Source organism: Canis aureus, chromosome 9 (assembly GCF_053574225.1).
Source record: "Canis aureus isolate CA01 chromosome 9, VMU_Caureus_v.1.0, whole genome shotgun sequence".
Classification (NCBI taxonomy): domain Eukaryota; kingdom Metazoa; phylum Chordata; class Mammalia; order Carnivora; family Canidae; genus Canis; species Canis aureus.
The window spans coordinates 71,595,969-71,613,385 of NC_135619.1; the positions used below are offsets into that span (position 1 = coordinate 71,595,969).

Below are 17,417 nucleotides of genomic sequence, written 5' to 3' on the forward strand. Positions count from 1 at the left end.
CCCACTTCTCTGTTGAAATATTCATTCATTGGAAATATCTCATTTTCTTTGTTAGTTCCAATATTTTGTTCATTTTGGAGTTGGACTCAATGTATTTTCTTTTCTCTTGAGACTATGTTCCATTTCTTGATTCTTAGCATGTTAAGCAGTTTTGGATTATATCCTGGACATTACGAATGTAAGTTGTGGGGATTTTGTATTCTATTACTTTCCTCTGAGAAGTATCCTTTCCTTCATTGTAGTGGCTACTTTCCTTGGCTGGACTTGAACTGCAAACTACTTCTTGGGCCTCTAATCTGAGTTTCAATCTTCTGCTGTTAGCTGAGATACTTGAGCCTGTTCCATGAGTGTGATTGCCAGGTCAGGCAGGGCTGAAGTAGGCAGAATTTGGGACTCTCCCTCTGGTGTCGTCCCTCCTGTGATTTCCCCACTTTCTAGTGTTCACAGTTTTTGGACTTCACTTCCTGGCTTTCTGAGGACAAAAATGGCAACAGGGTTTCCCGCATGCACCCTCACCCCCACTGTGTACCACTTAGGTCTGACTAAAAGCCATGCAAAAGGGATTTACTTGTCTGTTTTTCCAAGTGAGTGTATATTCCCCACCAGAGTCTATATACCTGCGTCTCTGCTGCAGTACCTTCAAGTAGTTGTTTTCTGGTATAATTTCCAGGCTTAAAATTGCCTTCTACAGGCAGGACAGGGAGGGTGGTACAGTCCAAAAGGGGTCTGTCATATGTGGAAGCAGAAGCAACTCCATGATGCTCACATTTTAGCTGGGAGATAAGAGCATTGGAGCACAGTAATGCCATGGAAGAAATAAATAAAGTTGAGGTGATCCTAGTACCAACCCTACGTAAGGTTGTAAGGAAGTTTCTCTGAAGAGCTCAGTTTGAGTTGACACTAAAAGAACAGAAGAATTTGATCATGCAAAAAGTTTGTTGAGAAGTATTTCAAGTAGGGGCACCTGGGTGGCTCAGTCAGTTGAGCATCTGACTGCTGAATTCAGCTCAGATCATGATGTCAGGGTCGTGGGACTGAGCCCCTGCATTGGGCTCCATGCTGAGTGTAGAACCTGCTTAAGATTCTCTCTCTCTCTCCCTCTTCCTATGCCCCTCACCTGCCTCTCTCAAAAAAGAAGAAAAAGAAAAGAGAGGAAGAAAAAGAATAGAGAGAAAGAAAAAGAAATGTTTTAAGTAAAGGCAACAGCAGATACCAAAACTCTCAGGGCAGTTGAAAGAGGTCAGTATGGCTGAAGCACTGAGAGTGAAAGGAGGAATGATGTGAAATGAGTTTCAGAGGCAAGAAGACTGTGTGGGACCCTGGAGGGCTTGATAAGGAATTGGTGACTAGCAATTCTATATGAGAGATTAGGATTGCCGTGGCTGTAAGGGAATAGTCACCAAACAGATTTGACCACTTGTGTTGCTTTGTCAGAGTAGCCAGACCTTAGCAGGCATGACTGTTAGATAGTGTAAGTCTTGTTGTGTTTTTTTTTTTTTAATGAAGTAACAAAATTTATTTATATGGTCTTATGGTCCTCATTACAGCTTTTATAACATTGCAATCTATCATATTTTGACTAACAAGGAAGATTGTTCATAATTATCTGAAGAGGCTATTAAAATATTTCCTCCGTTCCCTACTATATGCCAGCATGAGACCAAATTTTCTTCATATATTTCAACAAAAAATAACATATCACAGCAGATTGAATGCATAAACAATTCCAGTTATTTTCTAATATGTCATACATTAAAGAAAAATTTTGAATATTCAGTATTTTCTTTTTTAAAATTTTTTTGTTTTTTAAAAACAAAATGTGTTAACATGTAATGTTTTCGTTATTTTTGAATAAGTCATGATTAAATATTTATAAAATGCCTGTTTTAAAAAAAAAAATGCCTGTTTTAATTTTCAATACGGAAGATATCGATGGACATAATTTACACAAACAAAGGCTATTTGTGGTCCTCAGTAATTGTTGCTGATGTAAAGGAGTCCTGAGACCAAAGCATTTGATAACTGCTGCGTTAAAGCTATTTTACCTGAGAAAGATGATACATTAAGCCAGTAGTTTTAACTTTAACTCCACAGTGAAATCACGTAGAAAGCTTTTTATTTCTGAGTTTTTATTTAAATTCCAGGTAGTTAACCTTATAGTGTGTAATACTGGTTTCAGGAGATAGTGTAGGCCTGTGATTATCTGACCATCCCATCAGCTAGCATCTGTGGCACAAAAGCTAGAAGGCCACGCAGTGGATTTCTGCTATGCAGGAGAATTGAAGTGGGTGCACCCCACCCCACCCCAGCTTTGAGGTCTCTGACGTCATGAGCAAGAAACTATGTTGCCCTGTATCTGGAATAGTATAATGGCAAATAAAACCACAGCTAAAAAGAAATGAAAAGCACAAACAGAATGAAAAGACGGTAGCAGAATGAGGCGGAGCAGTTCTAGGTAGTAAAAAGCTGCCCCATGGTTTCTGCGTAAGAGCAGTCGCCTTCCGTTTATAAATCTTGTTATGAAAAAAAAATTTTTTTAAATCTTGTTATGTTTTAGCAATGTGCTCGTGCATGGGTGTCGGTCTGATTTCTCTGGGGAGCACAGAAGAGTCACTGGTTCCTCTCCTTTGGTTTAGATGACAGCGCTTCGGCTGCCAGTAGCATGGAGGTGACCGACCGCATTGCCTCCCTGGAGCAGCGCGTCCAGATGCAGGAAGATGACATCCAGCTGCTCAAGTCGGCGCTGGCGGACGTGGTTCGGCGGCTGAACATCACGGAGGAGCAGCAGGCTGTGCTGAACAGGAAAGGACCTACCAAAGGTGGGCACCTTAGATGTGCAGGAGCCGCGGGCCACCCGCTCGCGTTGCAGGTGTTTGCCCTGGCAGAGGCCCCCCACCCCGCCCCCCCTCACCCCGACAGAGACCGGAGACTCGGAACATCAGGGAGCTGCTCCCAGCCCTGCCCGAATCGTCACACGAGGCAGGCCTTTGGGGCTTGATGTTAGTGAACTGTCCAGCTCCGGGGGGTGCGTACACCTGTGGGTGATCGGTAAATGCTCGGAACCATCCAGGGTGGACTCTGGGGAACAATTGTTCATCAAGTTTAGAATGGAGGTGGCTTGCGAGGGAGAACCTAGGACAAAAGAACCCCACAATCTTTGGATGCCTGGAGGCTGCTCCACCTAGAAACTTTTTGATAACTCTCCTCTCTTGCACTGTACACGGCTCACGCTACCGTTCAGTTCAGCCCGGCCAGGAGAAAGTTATGCTGAGCCACAGCGAAGCTCTGAGCCAAGGGCCCCAGCGGGGAGAAGGCCCTTCTCTAGGAGTCCAGAACCCCCACATTCATCACTAACTGCCCCCCTTGTAACTAGTAAGCTCCTCCCTCCTGGGCACAGCCTCCTGTTTCTTTCTTTTTTTTTTTTTTAAGATTTTATTTATTTATTCATGAGAGAGAGAGAGAGAGAGGCAGAGACACAGGCAGAGGGAGAAGCAGGCTCCATGCAGGGAGCCCGACGTGGGACTCGATCCTGGGACTCCAGGATCACGCCCTGGGCTGAAGGCGATGCTCAACCCCTGAGCCACCCGGACTTCTTTTGACTCTCCTGCTCTGCCCAGGAGAACGTAGCTTAACTACAGAATTCTGTACCTAGTGGGTTTCTGGCGAATTTAAATCATCATTTCATTTCCCCCGTGGCGCCCTATATGTGAAACGTAAAAAAAGCAATATTTGTGTTTTAAATAACTTTGTAGTGACCTTCTTCTTAAAATTTGGAAGTACAACGCCTTCTATCCTGCTAGGCATAGTCGACGTATACTTTCAACCCATTTACATTGCTCATTTTTTTTGCCAGGATTTCTGTTCCTTGTGGCTAACTTTAGAAAATAGAATTCGTCTTGGCTGTTAAATTCCTTTGGTTAAAACATTTGAGTTCACACTAGCATGTAAATGTCCCTTTAAAATTAGCTTTTTTTTTTTTTTTTGGTTGTTTGGAGTTAACAAATTATTTCACAGTTACCATGTTTTTCTTGGAGTCAGGAGAGGGTACTGTCTGATGTTGCATATGTTACTTTTTTCTCAAGTACTTGGCTACATCTTCACATATCTGTAGAAAGAAATCTATTTCTTTGTCCTTCTGGGTAATTATCACCAGCTCCATGTGAGATATACATGCAAGGCAATATCTGCAGATTCCTATCATTTTTATGAGTATAATTGACACACAATGTTACGCTGGTTTCAGGTGTGCAACATAGTGATTTAACATCTCTATGTGCCCTGCTCACCACAAGTGTAGCTGCCATCTGTTACCATGTAACACTACCTCTCGAATAATCTTTTTTATTTATTTATTTACAAGATTTTATTTATTTATTTGAAAGACAGAGCACAAGCAGGGGGAGAGGCAGAGGGAGAGGGAGAAGCTGACTCCCCGCCAAGCAGGGAGCCTGATGCGGGACTCAATCCCAAGACCCTGAGATCAGGACCCAAGCTGACGTCAGATGCTTAACTGACTGAACCACCCAGGCGCCCCTTGAATAATCCTTGTGAATCATGTTTTCTTCTTCTCCTAAGTTACAGTGATTAGGAAATTTTAAATAGAAACCAGGTTATTTTAGGTATTCTTGATCTACTCAGCTCTCCAAAAATAAAACCTATGACTACTCTACCCTAAAGGGTACATTCTAAGCTGTTGCTTCATATAAAATGTCAGACTTCCAAAACTTATGTTTAAAAAAAAAATGAAGGAAAAAATAATACAAGAGGCCTGCCAAGGGGTTTTCTTTTCCTGGTTAAGAGTAGAGTTTGGTTTTCAGGAAACTTCCTCTAAGAGAATAATTTGTTTTCATAGTGAATTCAATGTTTCTGTATAATATTCTTTTAATAAGTAAAAGTAAATCAGCATGATAGCCTGGGAGTCACCCCAAGATATAGAATAGAGATTGTAAGAAAGCTGGTGAGCGGGCTGGCAACCCCTGGATGGAATGGGCCATGGTTTTCCCCAAGCAGTTAATTACAGGACAGTGAAGGCAGAGGTGGGGAGGGGGAGGAGGGGGCGGAGGGGGCCTGTCAGAAGCCCTGGTCTCTGCTCCCCTTCTGGAGAGGGTCATATGGGTGCATATGCATCTCTAGCTGGAGAGCTGGCCCTTGGTCCGGTAGCCATGGCTCAGTTGGGGGATCTTTCAGACAAGATGAATTGGAGGCAAGCCTCCTTTGGCTGTAAAAGATCACATCATCATCATCATCATCATTATTATTTAATATATAATTTCTAATAATTATTATAATAATTCTAATAATTATTATAATTCTAATAATAATTATTAAAGATTTTATTTATTCATTTGAGAGAAAGAGCATGAGCAGGGGGAGTGGGAGAGAGAGAAGCAGACTCCCTACTGAGCAGGGAGCCCAATGTGGGACTCGATCCCAGGACCCCAAGATCATGACCTGAGCCGAAGGCAGACGCTTCACCGACTAAATCACTTAGGTGTCCCAAGGCCACATTATTATCACTTTACATTATTTTGGCTGCCGTCCTGATACAGACTTGAAGTAGACGGGACACAGGGCATTCTGATTTTTAAACACTAAGTGTTGTCAGAGAAGCTTTGGGTTCAGTGTTTTGAGTTTTGGGCACATATGTTTGTGCTGCTTGCTCAGAGACAGGAATGTGCCATCATGAACAGGCCACACTGGTAGATAGTGAGCTATCAAAGTGCTCAGGATGGTTCAGCTCAAGGTAAGGGTGTGGTGGGTGCTATGTCTATGCCGCAGTCACCCCTGCCTAGTAGACGGCAGGGTCTACCCAGTGGCCCCAGTGTTGCCTCTGAGGCCTTATATCAGGATTCTAATCCCTTTCCATGACAGTACTTCACTTACCTGAAGAAAGTTATCGTGACCTCTCAGCTTTGACTTACTTTTTATTATCCTCTGTATCACTTCAGTAGCATAACAGTGAGAACTGCAGTCTCGGGAAAGATAATTCACTAACAGATTGAGTTCATGGTTTCCTGAGACAGGGGGAAGATTGTGGCCAACCTATCACCTATCAAATGCTGGGCCTGTGGACGTAGAGTTTATCTAGAGGGAGCTATGTCTTAGATCTCTTTTCCTTGGCAACATTCTCCTGTCCCCAGGATTTTTAACCAGTCTCCACCTAAGCTCCCCAAACTTTGTTACTCTTTTTTTTTTTTTAAGTTTTTATTTATTTATTTGACAGAGAGAACGGAAGCACAAGTAGAGAGAATGACAGAGGGAGAGGGAGAAGCAGATTCCCCATGGAGCAGGGAACCCGATGCGGGACTCGATCCCAGGACCCCAGGATCATGACCTGAACTGAAGGCAGATGAATAACCAGTAGAGCCACCCAGGTGCCCCTAAACTTTGTTATTCCTGTTCCCTTTTGCCTTTGGCTTTTTTTTTTTTTTTTTTTTTTAATATTGAGAGCTGGTTGCCCTGTCGTGCATCTTAACTCTAGAGAACCTCAGCCTGCAAAGTTTGCTTTCTTTTTGTTAGATTGACTTTCAGATGAGGAGATTTGGTGTGCTGAGCTTGGGTTGCCAGATCGTGGAGAAAGGAGAATCAGAGTTTGTGAAGGCACATATTTAAAAAATTCTTGGTAATATTAAAGTCTTTTCAGTGATGTGGTTGGAGCAGGCTAGCAGAATGCAGTGAGAAGATCCCCTTATATATCGCTGTTGTGGGTGTAGATACAGGAGAGTGCTTCACAAAGAAGAGTTCGTGGCCACATCATGCAGATTGGAGGATAAATGGATAGAAAGGAATGGAGGGAATGCAAGCTATAGGGACATGGCCAGAAATCTGCAACACTTCATATGCTTGAATACGGTGTCATCTTTTAAAAATGTTTGCGTTATCAGTAACAGCAGGGAAAGTGCCTGTGCATTGCATTAAGAGTCAAAAGCAAGATATAAAACTGTATATACTGTGTGATTCAAGTGAACAGACAAAATCTGTGCAAAAAGACTAGAAGTATACCAAGAGTTATCATTGATTGGTGGTGGGTTTGTTTTTTTTTTTTCCTGAGTGGTAAAATTGCGATTTTTTCTTTTTTTATACTTTTTAGTTGGTTTCTAAATATTCCCTGGTGTACTAAGCAGAAGAAACTTGTGTTTTAAAAATGTGTGTCTCTTACCCTGATCTTCACTGCACTGAGAAAAACAGCAGGGCTCAGAGCAAATGTCCGGAGGCTGGAGTTGGCTTGCAAGTGTTCTCAAGAAGACAAGGAATCATGGTTTGGAGTGCAATTCATAATAAGCCCATTGTATACATGCATGACTAATTTCCATTTCAGTGCTAGGAGAGTGCTATAAGATTTTAATGTAAAATGTAGATTAAAATATAGTCATTGTCCCATGTATCTGGGATTGTCTGCTTTGTTATGCATTAACGAGCGAATAATTCGTATTTATCCTTTTAAATTTTGCTTGTGTGTTCTGACTGTAATCTGGCAGCTTGCGTGTTGCATACTTGATAACCCTTTTGCGGACTTTTTTTATGGGTTATAATCAGAACCCTATTAAATAACAGATCAGAGAATTACTAAATATGACCAAAATCTTCTGGTAGAGATGCTCATATGCAAGTGGGTCCTGCCGTTCCCGGACATCAAAACCTTCTAGTCTCAGGACTTAGCCTCCGAGACTGCTGTTGTAAGCAGGCTAGAGATCGCCCTTCAGTAGTCTCTGCTACATTGACGTTTGCTCCTGATATTCAGAATGATTCTTGTAGCTACCATTTATTGATTGGCTGGACGTCGCAATAGATCTTTGGGATATGTGGGCCCATTTCACCTCTCCACAGTTCTTTGAGGTAGCTGATATCATGCCCATTTTACAGATGAGAAAACAACCTCTAGGAGATTGGATCATTTACCCTAGGTTACATAAATCCGGGACTGGCCCCCAGGGCCTGGCTGGACATGCCTTCTTTCCACCATCCATGTTGCTTTGCTTAGCAGTATTATTTAAATTCAGATTACTCAAATCAAACCAAATACTTAGGAAAGGAATAACCGAAGAACTTGAAATGAGGGCTCTCTTCTCAAGGTTTAACTTGATTTGCAAAATGTCGCAAATATTGTAGATCCTATTTGGCACATGATCATGTGAAATATTATGTATGGTCCCTTCACAAATTTTATTAGAGAGGGACAACTAACAAATTGAATTTGAAGGTCTCTGCCAGGAATGAAAATAACAAATAATTAGTTCTTTATCCTGGTTTAACTGCAACTAGAGAACAGTTTGTGTCCCTCTCTCCCCTACACTGTGCTTTCTCCTTGTCTTGCTCCTTACAAACAGTTCTATTACAGAAAATAACTTTGGGGTTTTTTTTAGATGGAACACACTGTAGTTTCTCTCATTTTTCCCATAAATTGCCATCCCCGGTTTAGACAGGCATTATTTAGTGAATTATGGAGACGGTTTACTAGATATATTCAGTTTCCCAGATTGTAAGAAGGGTTATATTTAAACTTTATATTATGATGGAGCGCCTGGCTGGCTCAGTCGATTAAGCATCTGACTCTTGATTTTGGCTCAAGTCAGGATCTCAGGGTCATGAGATCGAGCCCCACAGCAGGCCGTGCCCTCAGCGTGGAATCTGCTTGAGATTCTCTCTCCCTCTCCTTTTGCCCCTCTCCACCCCCCTCTCTGATATAAATAAATAAAATCTTTAAAAAATAAAAAAACTTTATATTATGAAATGTCCAAATGTATATAAAAGTAGAAAGAAAAATACCTTTTATTTTTTACTTGGCTTCATGATCTATCAACATGTTCCCAGTTTTGTTTTATTTATTATCCCCCCTATGATTTAGTTCCCTCACCCCATTAGGATTATTTTAAGGTAAATCCAAAACATTGTATCATTTTATCTATAAATATGTCAGCATATATTTCTTTTTTTTTTTTTTTTAAGATTTTATTTACCTATTCGTGAGAGACACACAGAGAGAGAGAGGGGCAGAGACACAGGCAGAGAGCGAAGCAGGCTCCATGCAGGGAGCCTGACGTGGGACTCAATCCTAGGTCTCCAGGATCATGCCCTGGGCTGAAGGCGGCACTAAACCACTGGGCCACCAGGGCTCCCCGTCAGTATATATTTCTAAGATATAAGGACTCTCTCTTTAAAAAATCCATAATACCCTTATCACAAATTGATCATTAAAAATTAACTTCTTAATACTGTGTCAACGTTCAGATTTTTCCAGTTTTCTAATAAATAACTTCTTTATAGCAGCCTATTGAGATATAGTTCACAGAACATAAAATTCACCCTTTCAAACTGTATAAAACATTGGTTTTTAGTATGTTCACAAAGTTGTACAGCCATCCCCACTCTCTAATTTCAGAACATTGTCATCACCCCAAAAGATAGTCCATACCCATTATAGCATTTCATGTCCCCCTTGCCCCCCGCCCCCCAACCATCAATCTACTGACTCTGTGGATGTGACTGTTGTGGACATTTTGTATAAAAGGAATCATGCAGTCTGGGGCCTTCTGCCGCTGTCTTCTCTCACTTAGCATGTCTTCAAGGTACATCCGTGCCATAGCAGGTGTCGATACGTCATTCCTTCTGACGGCTGAATAATACTCTGTTGCACAGAGATGCAACATCCTGTTCATCTGTTCATCAGTTGATGGACACTTGGGTTGTTAATAAATGATTTTTCATAATCAGTTCATTAATGTCCTTTCTGCCCATATATATTTCCATTATATTGACTCTTCAGCCTTGTAGGATTCTTATATTACCAGACCCATGCCCCAGAATTCAAATAACCCATGATACCAGGGTTAGCCTCATCTGACCGCCAATGCTATATTAAAACTTGATTCATGTGTAGTTTGATCATTTTAAGACCTTTTTAAAATTATGTAAGCGGAGTTAGGATTTTAATCTGCTGTAAGTCCTCGGGCTTCCGGCACAGCAGATAAAAGTGATGTATCCGCACACTGTCCGGGACCTTGCTCTTCTCACTGCGGCATAGAGACATCTCCCTTACTCCTCTCCCAGTGCACCCCGGGGGGAGGAGCCCCACGGTCTGCTCACCCAGTCCCTGTGGGTGGTCTTTGGCTTTACAGCTGATGCTGCAGTGCTTGAGCTTGTGCATGTGGCATTTTTGCATTGTTTCCAGTGTGTCTTAGACTCAGACAGATTCCTAGAAACAGGACTGCTCGTCGGAGGATGAGAGCATGTGTGACTTTGCCAGGTGTCAGCAACAGGATCTTCCACGCTACTTAAGTAATTACCCACTTTGTCTTACAGCTTAGCAGATGCAGTGTGCCTCCTCCAGTTTCAAACGTGGACATCTTGTACATTTTGAAATGGATAATTAGAGGGTCTTGATCTGAGGGTCCTGAGTTCAAGCCCCACATTGGGCTCCGCACTGGGTGTAGACCCTACTAAAAATTAAATTAACTTAAATTAAATTAAATTTAAAAAATACATGAAACCTATAAATAGATTCCTTCCAGTTGGGGCACCGGGGTGGCTCAGTCGGTTGAGCAGCCAACTCTTTTTCTTTTTTTTTTTTTTAAAGATTTTTTTTATTCATGAAGACATACAGAGAGAGAGAGAGAGAGGCAGAGACACAGGCAGAAGGAGAAGCAGGCTCCATGCAGGGAGCCTGACGTGGGACTCAATCCCCGGTTCCCAGGATCACACCCTGGACTGAAGGCAGCGCTAAACTGCTGAGACACCCGGGCTGCCCCAAGTAGCCAACTCTTGATCTCAGCTTAGGTCATGATCTCGGGGTCATGAGATCAAGCCCCTCAGCAGGCTCTGTGCTGGGCGTGGAGTCTGCTTGGGATTCTCTCTCTTTTTCTCTAAAAAACCAAAATTAAATAAATGGATAATTAGGAATTCTAGAGTCACATGGCCAGATATGCTAAAATTAGACTTTGGATTTCTACACATAACCACATACATGTCACGCTTTGCGTAATTAAATTTATTCTGAAATCTAATGGGAAATTCTAAAATTCTACTTACCAGATATTGCACATTGAGTTGTTACTATGATGTGAGTGAAAAGGGCGGCTTGGTCTTTAGGTTGTAACTCATAATAATAAGCATTGGTAGGTTGGACTTGCTAGACTCAAATTTCTATATTTCAAAACTATAGTTTTGAAAATATATCATCATCATGGATAGTACTTTTTTTTCTTCAAAGATTTTATTTATTTATTTATTTATTTATTTATTTATTTGAGAGAGCACGAGTGGTAGGAAGGGCAGATGGAGAATCAGACTCTACTCTGAGCAGGGAGCCCTACATGGGGCTTGATCCCAGGACCCTGGATTCATGAGCTGAAGGCAGAGGCTTCACCAACTGAGCCACCCAAGAGCCCCACAGATAGTACTTCTTGAAGTCTGGGTATTCCAATCCTACTACCTAGAAAGACTGAAAAAAAAAATTTCATTTCAGGCTTCATTGTGAATGTTCTATTTTATTTTATTTTATTTTATTTTATTTTATTTATTCTATTCTATTTTATTTTATTTTATTTTTAAGATTTTATTTTATTTATTCATGAGAGACACAGAGAGAGAGAGGCAGAGACACAGGCAGAGGGAGAAGCAGGCTGCATGCAGGGAGCCTGACATGGGACTTGATCCCAGGACTCCAGGATCATGCCCTGGGCTGAAGGAGATGCTAAACCGCTAAGCCACCAGGACTGCCCCATTGTGAATGTTTTAGACCTAAGATTGCAAATAACTTTTCTTAGAGTCTAAGATTTTTAGTTACTGTGCCTTGGAGTCATTTTGCAGGAAATTTAACTCTTGGCAGTTTCTTGAGGACCTTCTATTAAATAGTAAACCAAGGAACTACTGGCCTTAAATCCTCCCCGTATGGCAAGACCAAGGGCCTGTCCCCTTCAGCCCTGGGGCTCAGCTCCCTGGTGCACGGTTGGGTCTCTCTATGAACTTAGTCTGGGTGGCAAAGTCATAGAAACTCAGAACACTCTTCCCACACGAATTAAGATCAGATTTCAGGGTGGGAAGAGACATCCCTAGAGCACATTTGGACTAAAATTGAAGCCTGAGGTCACTGCCTGTCAGGGACACACTGGTTCTAGCGCCCTGGCCCTTACGCCCAGACCTGAGGTCCTACCCCTACATCCCCTGCATCCCTCACTTTGCCAGGCACAAGTAAGAAAGAGGACCCTCTGGGGTCTTCCTCGGCCCCTCCTGTGTCTGCTGGACGTGGCTGAGGGCACTTGCAGGTCCGATCCCCCTGCAGGTGCCTCTAACCATAACTGAAACACTACACTAACTCTTCTCACACCACATTCCAGGGGCTCGATTGCACCCTGATGTCCAAAAGCATCTGGTCATCTGGGTGTAGCCGTGAATAATAGCTCCCGCCTCTCGCAGGCCTCTGCATCCCAGACACCCTGCGGAGAGCTCCCCACTCCTCATTCCAGATCCTCCCAGCAGCCCTGCAGACTGCGTGCTCTTGTCCTTCCTTTACAAAGAAGCCAGGGCTCGGAAAGGTAGGGACTTCTCTGAGGCCCTGTAGTAAGCCGACCCGAGAGTGAGGCCGTCCTGTCTGATTTGCTCATTCCTCTGCTTCTCAGTCTCCCTTGAGATCTGCGATTCCGACCGTCCTGGTAGCGCTCCAGTGAGTGCGTTCTAAATACATACCATTTATCATTCACTCTCCTTTTATTTGAGGAATTCTTCTTTCGTGCTACGTGTCTCTGTGTTGCCCCTAGGAACAATTAAAATGTCATTTAAAAAAATCCCTTTTATGAACCAGAAGAATGTCTCATATCTTAGTGTCATGTGGAAGTAAAGGAGTCATTTATCTTTGCACCTGATGAGCGGGAAATTGTGTTTGAACCTTTCCCTGTGCTATTTCTTGTCGGTTTTAAAGATCGCTTGTCTGCAAATGACTCATTATAGCTGCTCTTATGTCTTCCCGTGCTCACGATCCAGGCTGGTGCTTGTTCACGCTGGACCTTAGGAGGCATTTTTTTCTTCCAGAATTTTCCCTGTATGGCGGCCGCCTTTCTTCCTTGCGTGGCTAATCATGTCTAGACGTGGAAACGTGGAAGTAACCTGCTGAGGTGTGTCGTGTGCAAAATAAGCACTTAGTAGGCACACTGCTGGCAGTGGTGGTGCTGCTGCTGACGTCAGTGGCGACAAAACCCAAGGACATTATCCAGCTGGGTGCATAGCACTAACGAGGTCTCTGCGACTTCCTGTCACTCCGAGGGCGGTCACCATGCCCCCGCTCCATCCTCTGTTTTCCTTTCCTGATTTCTCATCAGAATTTTAAGAATTCTGTGTGCTTTTGATGATGCTCTAGTACAGCTTAATAGACAAGACCTGTCACCCCCTGTGGGGAGCCTGCCACGTGCAGTTGGCCTTTTCATGAGCTTCCAGAGCCCTGGGTGCCCTTTATGGAGAAGGACAGAACTAGGTTATTATGAGACTGAATTTTGAAGTTATGACGCAAGAAAACATAAAAACTTCATAGTGACTCAGAAATGCTAACATAATGCCTTCTCTTGGTATCAGGACTTTTGTTTTTTTGTTTGTTTTTTGAGATTTTATTTATTCATGAGAGACACAGAGAGAGAGAGGCAGAAACACAGGCAGAGGGAGAAGCAGGCTCCATGCGGGGAGCCCAATGCGGGACTTGATCCCAGGACCCCGGGATCATGCTAGTGGGCAGGTGCCCCAGAGGTGGGGAAGGACAGAGCACAGGAGGTGGCGGGAGGTGTGGTGCTCTGGCTGGGGGTAGTGCCTGTGCCCTTGGCCATCTTGTGTCACATTTGAAAAAAGAGGGAAGCCTGGCTCCCCTGCCTTAGGGACTAGAAAGTTTTGGGGTGTTAAAAACTTGGCATTCAGGGGCAGCCCAGGTGGCTCAGCGGTTTAGTGCCACCTTCGGCCCAGGGCGTGATCCTGGAGACCCGGGATCGAGTCCCATGTCGGGCTCCCTGCATGGAACCTGCTTCTCCCTCTGCCTGTGTCTCTGCCTCTCTCTCTCTGTGTCTCTCATGAATAAATAAATAATTAAAATCTTTAAAAAACAAACAAAAAAAAAACCTTGGCATTCTGTGCAGTTTTGTCATTGTCTTTAAGAACCTAAATTGAGGCCGGTTTAATTCTGTGATGCACAAAATAAATTCTCCTGGCATTTCAAATAAATTCTGCTAGCATTTCAAATAATTTTTTTGATTTCAAAATCGTGTTAGGTTTACAGAGAAGTTGCGAGGATGGTACAGACAGTCCCCATCTACCCCGCACCCAGTTTCCCCTGTGATTGACATTTTACATTAGTATGCCACAATGATGACATTTTTAAGAAATTTTTGTTTTTTATCTTCTTTTTAAAAGGTTTATTTATTTGAGAGAGAGAGAGAGAACATGATGGGGCAGGGCAGATGGAGAGGGAGAGAATCTCAAGCAAACTCCACGCTTAACATAGAGCCCGAATCAGGGCTCCCTCCCATGACCCTGAGGTCATGACCTGAGCTGAAATCAAGAGTCAGATGCTTAATCATCTGCACCACCCAGGAGTTCTGGTGATACTTTTTTTTTTTTTTTTTTTTTTTACTTGGAGGCTCACTTTATTTGGATTTCCTTTGTTTATCCCTGGCATCCTTTTTCTGTTGTCCCAGGATCTCATCCAGGATTACATTCAGTCATCCTGTTTCCCGAGGCTCCTCTAACATGACATTTTCTCAGATTTTCCTTGTTTCTGATGACCTTGACAGTATTGAGGAGCCCTGATCAGATAATCCATTGTCCTTCAACTTGGGTGTGCTGAGTAGGTCCGGAGGACTGTAGAGGTACAGTGCATTTCCGTCACATCCTATCCAGAGTGCGAACTGTCGACATGACTCATCACCATGACGCTGGCCTGGATAGAGTTTGCCAGCCTTGACCACATTGGCATGACTTCTCCGTCCCACCTCCACACTGGACTGTGCAGAAGGCAGTCGCTGTGCTGCCCACACTCATGGAGTAGAGGACTGTGCTCTACCTCCTTTCTTTTTTAAACCTTTTCATTCTTTATTTATTTGATAGAGAGAGAGAGAGAACACAAGCAGGGGGAGTGGCAGAGGGAAAGGGAGAAGCAGACTCCCCACTGAGCAGGGAGCCCAATCCGGGGCTCCATCCCAGGACCTGAGCAAAGGCAGATGCTTCACCAACTGAGCCACCCAGGTGCCTCTGTGCTCCATGTCCTTGAGGATGAAATACCTACATAAATTATCTGGAATTTGCACAGGAGATGTATCTTTTCTTGCCCATTTAATCATTTACTCAGTAATTACATCAGCATAGACTCGTGGATATTTTATACTTTAGGCTCTAATCCAGTGCTACTTTATGTATTTTGTTGCTGAAATTGTCCAGCTCCGGCTACTGGGGGAGCTCTTTCAGTTGACTCCTGGGTTCCTTTGACTTGGCCCCATCAGTATAGGGTTTGGGGTTCTTTTGAGCACTTCCTTAATCTCTGGCAGTAAAGATACTGTAAGCTCAAGTACGTGCCCTGCCCCTACCCCAGGTTAGGGCAATTCCCTCAAGAAGTCCTTGTTCTTTTGTTGTTATGGGATCGTGTTATAAACTAGGATTTGGGTGCTGGGTGTGTCATTGTTTACAGTACCCTCGGAAGGCAGAGCTAAGAAATGTGTTTATACTGGGGCGCCCGGGTGACTCAGTTAAGCGTCCAATTCTTGGTTTCAGCTCAGGTCATGATCTCATGGGTCATGATCTCATGACGTGGGATCGAGCCCTACGTCAGTCTCCCCACTCAGTGGAAAATCTGCTTGAAGATTCTCTCCCTCTGCCCCTCCCCCACTCATGCACACTCTCTCTCGTTCTAAAATAAATAAATAAATCTTAAAAAATAAGAAATGTGTTTATATTAACCCATGTTTACATACATAGATATAATTTTCTATCTGTAGCTATATTAGGCTCAACATTGCTTGTACTGAGGTCTCCTACCCCCTGGCCCATTCAGCAACCTGCCCTCCTGACCCTTGCATGTCTGTAGCCTCCTTGTGCAACAGCGAGAAGCCTGGTCCCCACCATCCTCCATGCTGTTACTTAATTGTTCACTGTTAGGGTTCATGATAGTGGTTTCAGAGGTGTTGACCATGCCCTGTGGGAAACAACGTTACAGACCCAAGCACAGTGCTTAGATGCGCGCACCTTCCCACCTGCCCCCTTCCGTGAGGTTATAGCACATACTTGTAGTATAGTTTGATTCTTTTATCCCTCATGGGTTCCCCCATCCCCTGATTTTTGTTTTCATACATTAAAGTTCATTCTTTGTGCTCTAAGAGTCTGTAGGTTTTGACAGATGCACAGTGTCACATAGCCACCATACAGCATCATACAGAATCCTTTTACCACCCTGCTCTGGCGCCTTACCTATTCGGTCCCCTACCCCCACCTGGCCAACCTCTGGCAACCACCAATCTGGTTTTTGTCTCTGTAATTTTGCCTTTTATGGAATGTCATATAAATGGAATCTTCCAGAATGTAGCCTTTCAGCCTGGCTGCTTTCGCTGAGCAGCATGGGTTTAAGACTCATCCTTGTCCTTGCGTGGATTGCTTCCCTGCTTTTTTTTTCCCCCTGAATCATATTCCATTGTCTGGTTGTTTATCCACTCACCAATTAAAGGACATCTTGGTTGGTTCCAATTTTTTATAATTATGAATAAAACTGCTATAAATATTAAATGCAGGTTTTATGTAGACATAAGTTTTCAAATAGTGGATTAAATTCCTAACGTCACACAATGACTGGATCATATTGTAAGACTATATTTAGCAACCGTCAAACTGTCTTCCAAAGTGGCTGCACCATTTTGCATTCCCACCAGCAATGAATGGGAGTCCCTGTTGCTCTGCATCCTGGCCAGCAATTGCTATTTTGTTTGTTTTTTGGATTTTAGCCACCCTAATAGGTGTATAGAGATATCTCATTATTGTTTTAATTTGCATTTCCCTAATGACAAAAGATGTTGAGCATCTTTTCATATGCTTATTTGCCATCTGTAGATCTTCTTTGGTGAAGTGTCTGTTCAGATCTTTTGCCCATTTTTTTAATTGGGCTGCTTGTGTTCTGACTGTGGAGTTTTAAGCATTCTTTTTTTATATTCCGTATACAGGTCCTTTATCAGATACGTGATTTGCAAATATCTTCTCCCAGTTCGTGGTTTGTCTTTTCATCCTTGTAACAATGTCTTTCACGGAGCAAACATTTTTATAATTTTAATGAAGGCCAAGCAATCATTTTTTTTTTCTTTCATAGATTGTGCTTTTGGTGTTGTATCTAAAAAGTCACCAAACCCAAGGTCACATGGAGTTTTCTCCAATGTTTTCATCATCTAGAAGTTTTATAGTTTCGCACTTTA

General features: G+C 43.0%; 1 protein-coding gene across 4 annotated transcripts in view; it reads left to right on the top strand.

The window, feature by feature from the left end:
* Positions 1–17,417, top strand: part of EML1 (EMAP like 1) — a 189,301-nt gene that overhangs the window by 108,307 nt on the left and 63,577 nt on the right. For all 4 annotated transcript variants that reach the window (XM_077910576.1, XM_077910577.1, XM_077910578.1 and 1 more), the window contains exon 2: positions 2,637–2,819. In XM_077910576.1, the coding sequence (XP_077766702.1) occupies positions 2,637–2,819 (183 nt within the window). The remainder of the gene's footprint in view (positions 1–2,636; positions 2,820–17,417) is intronic.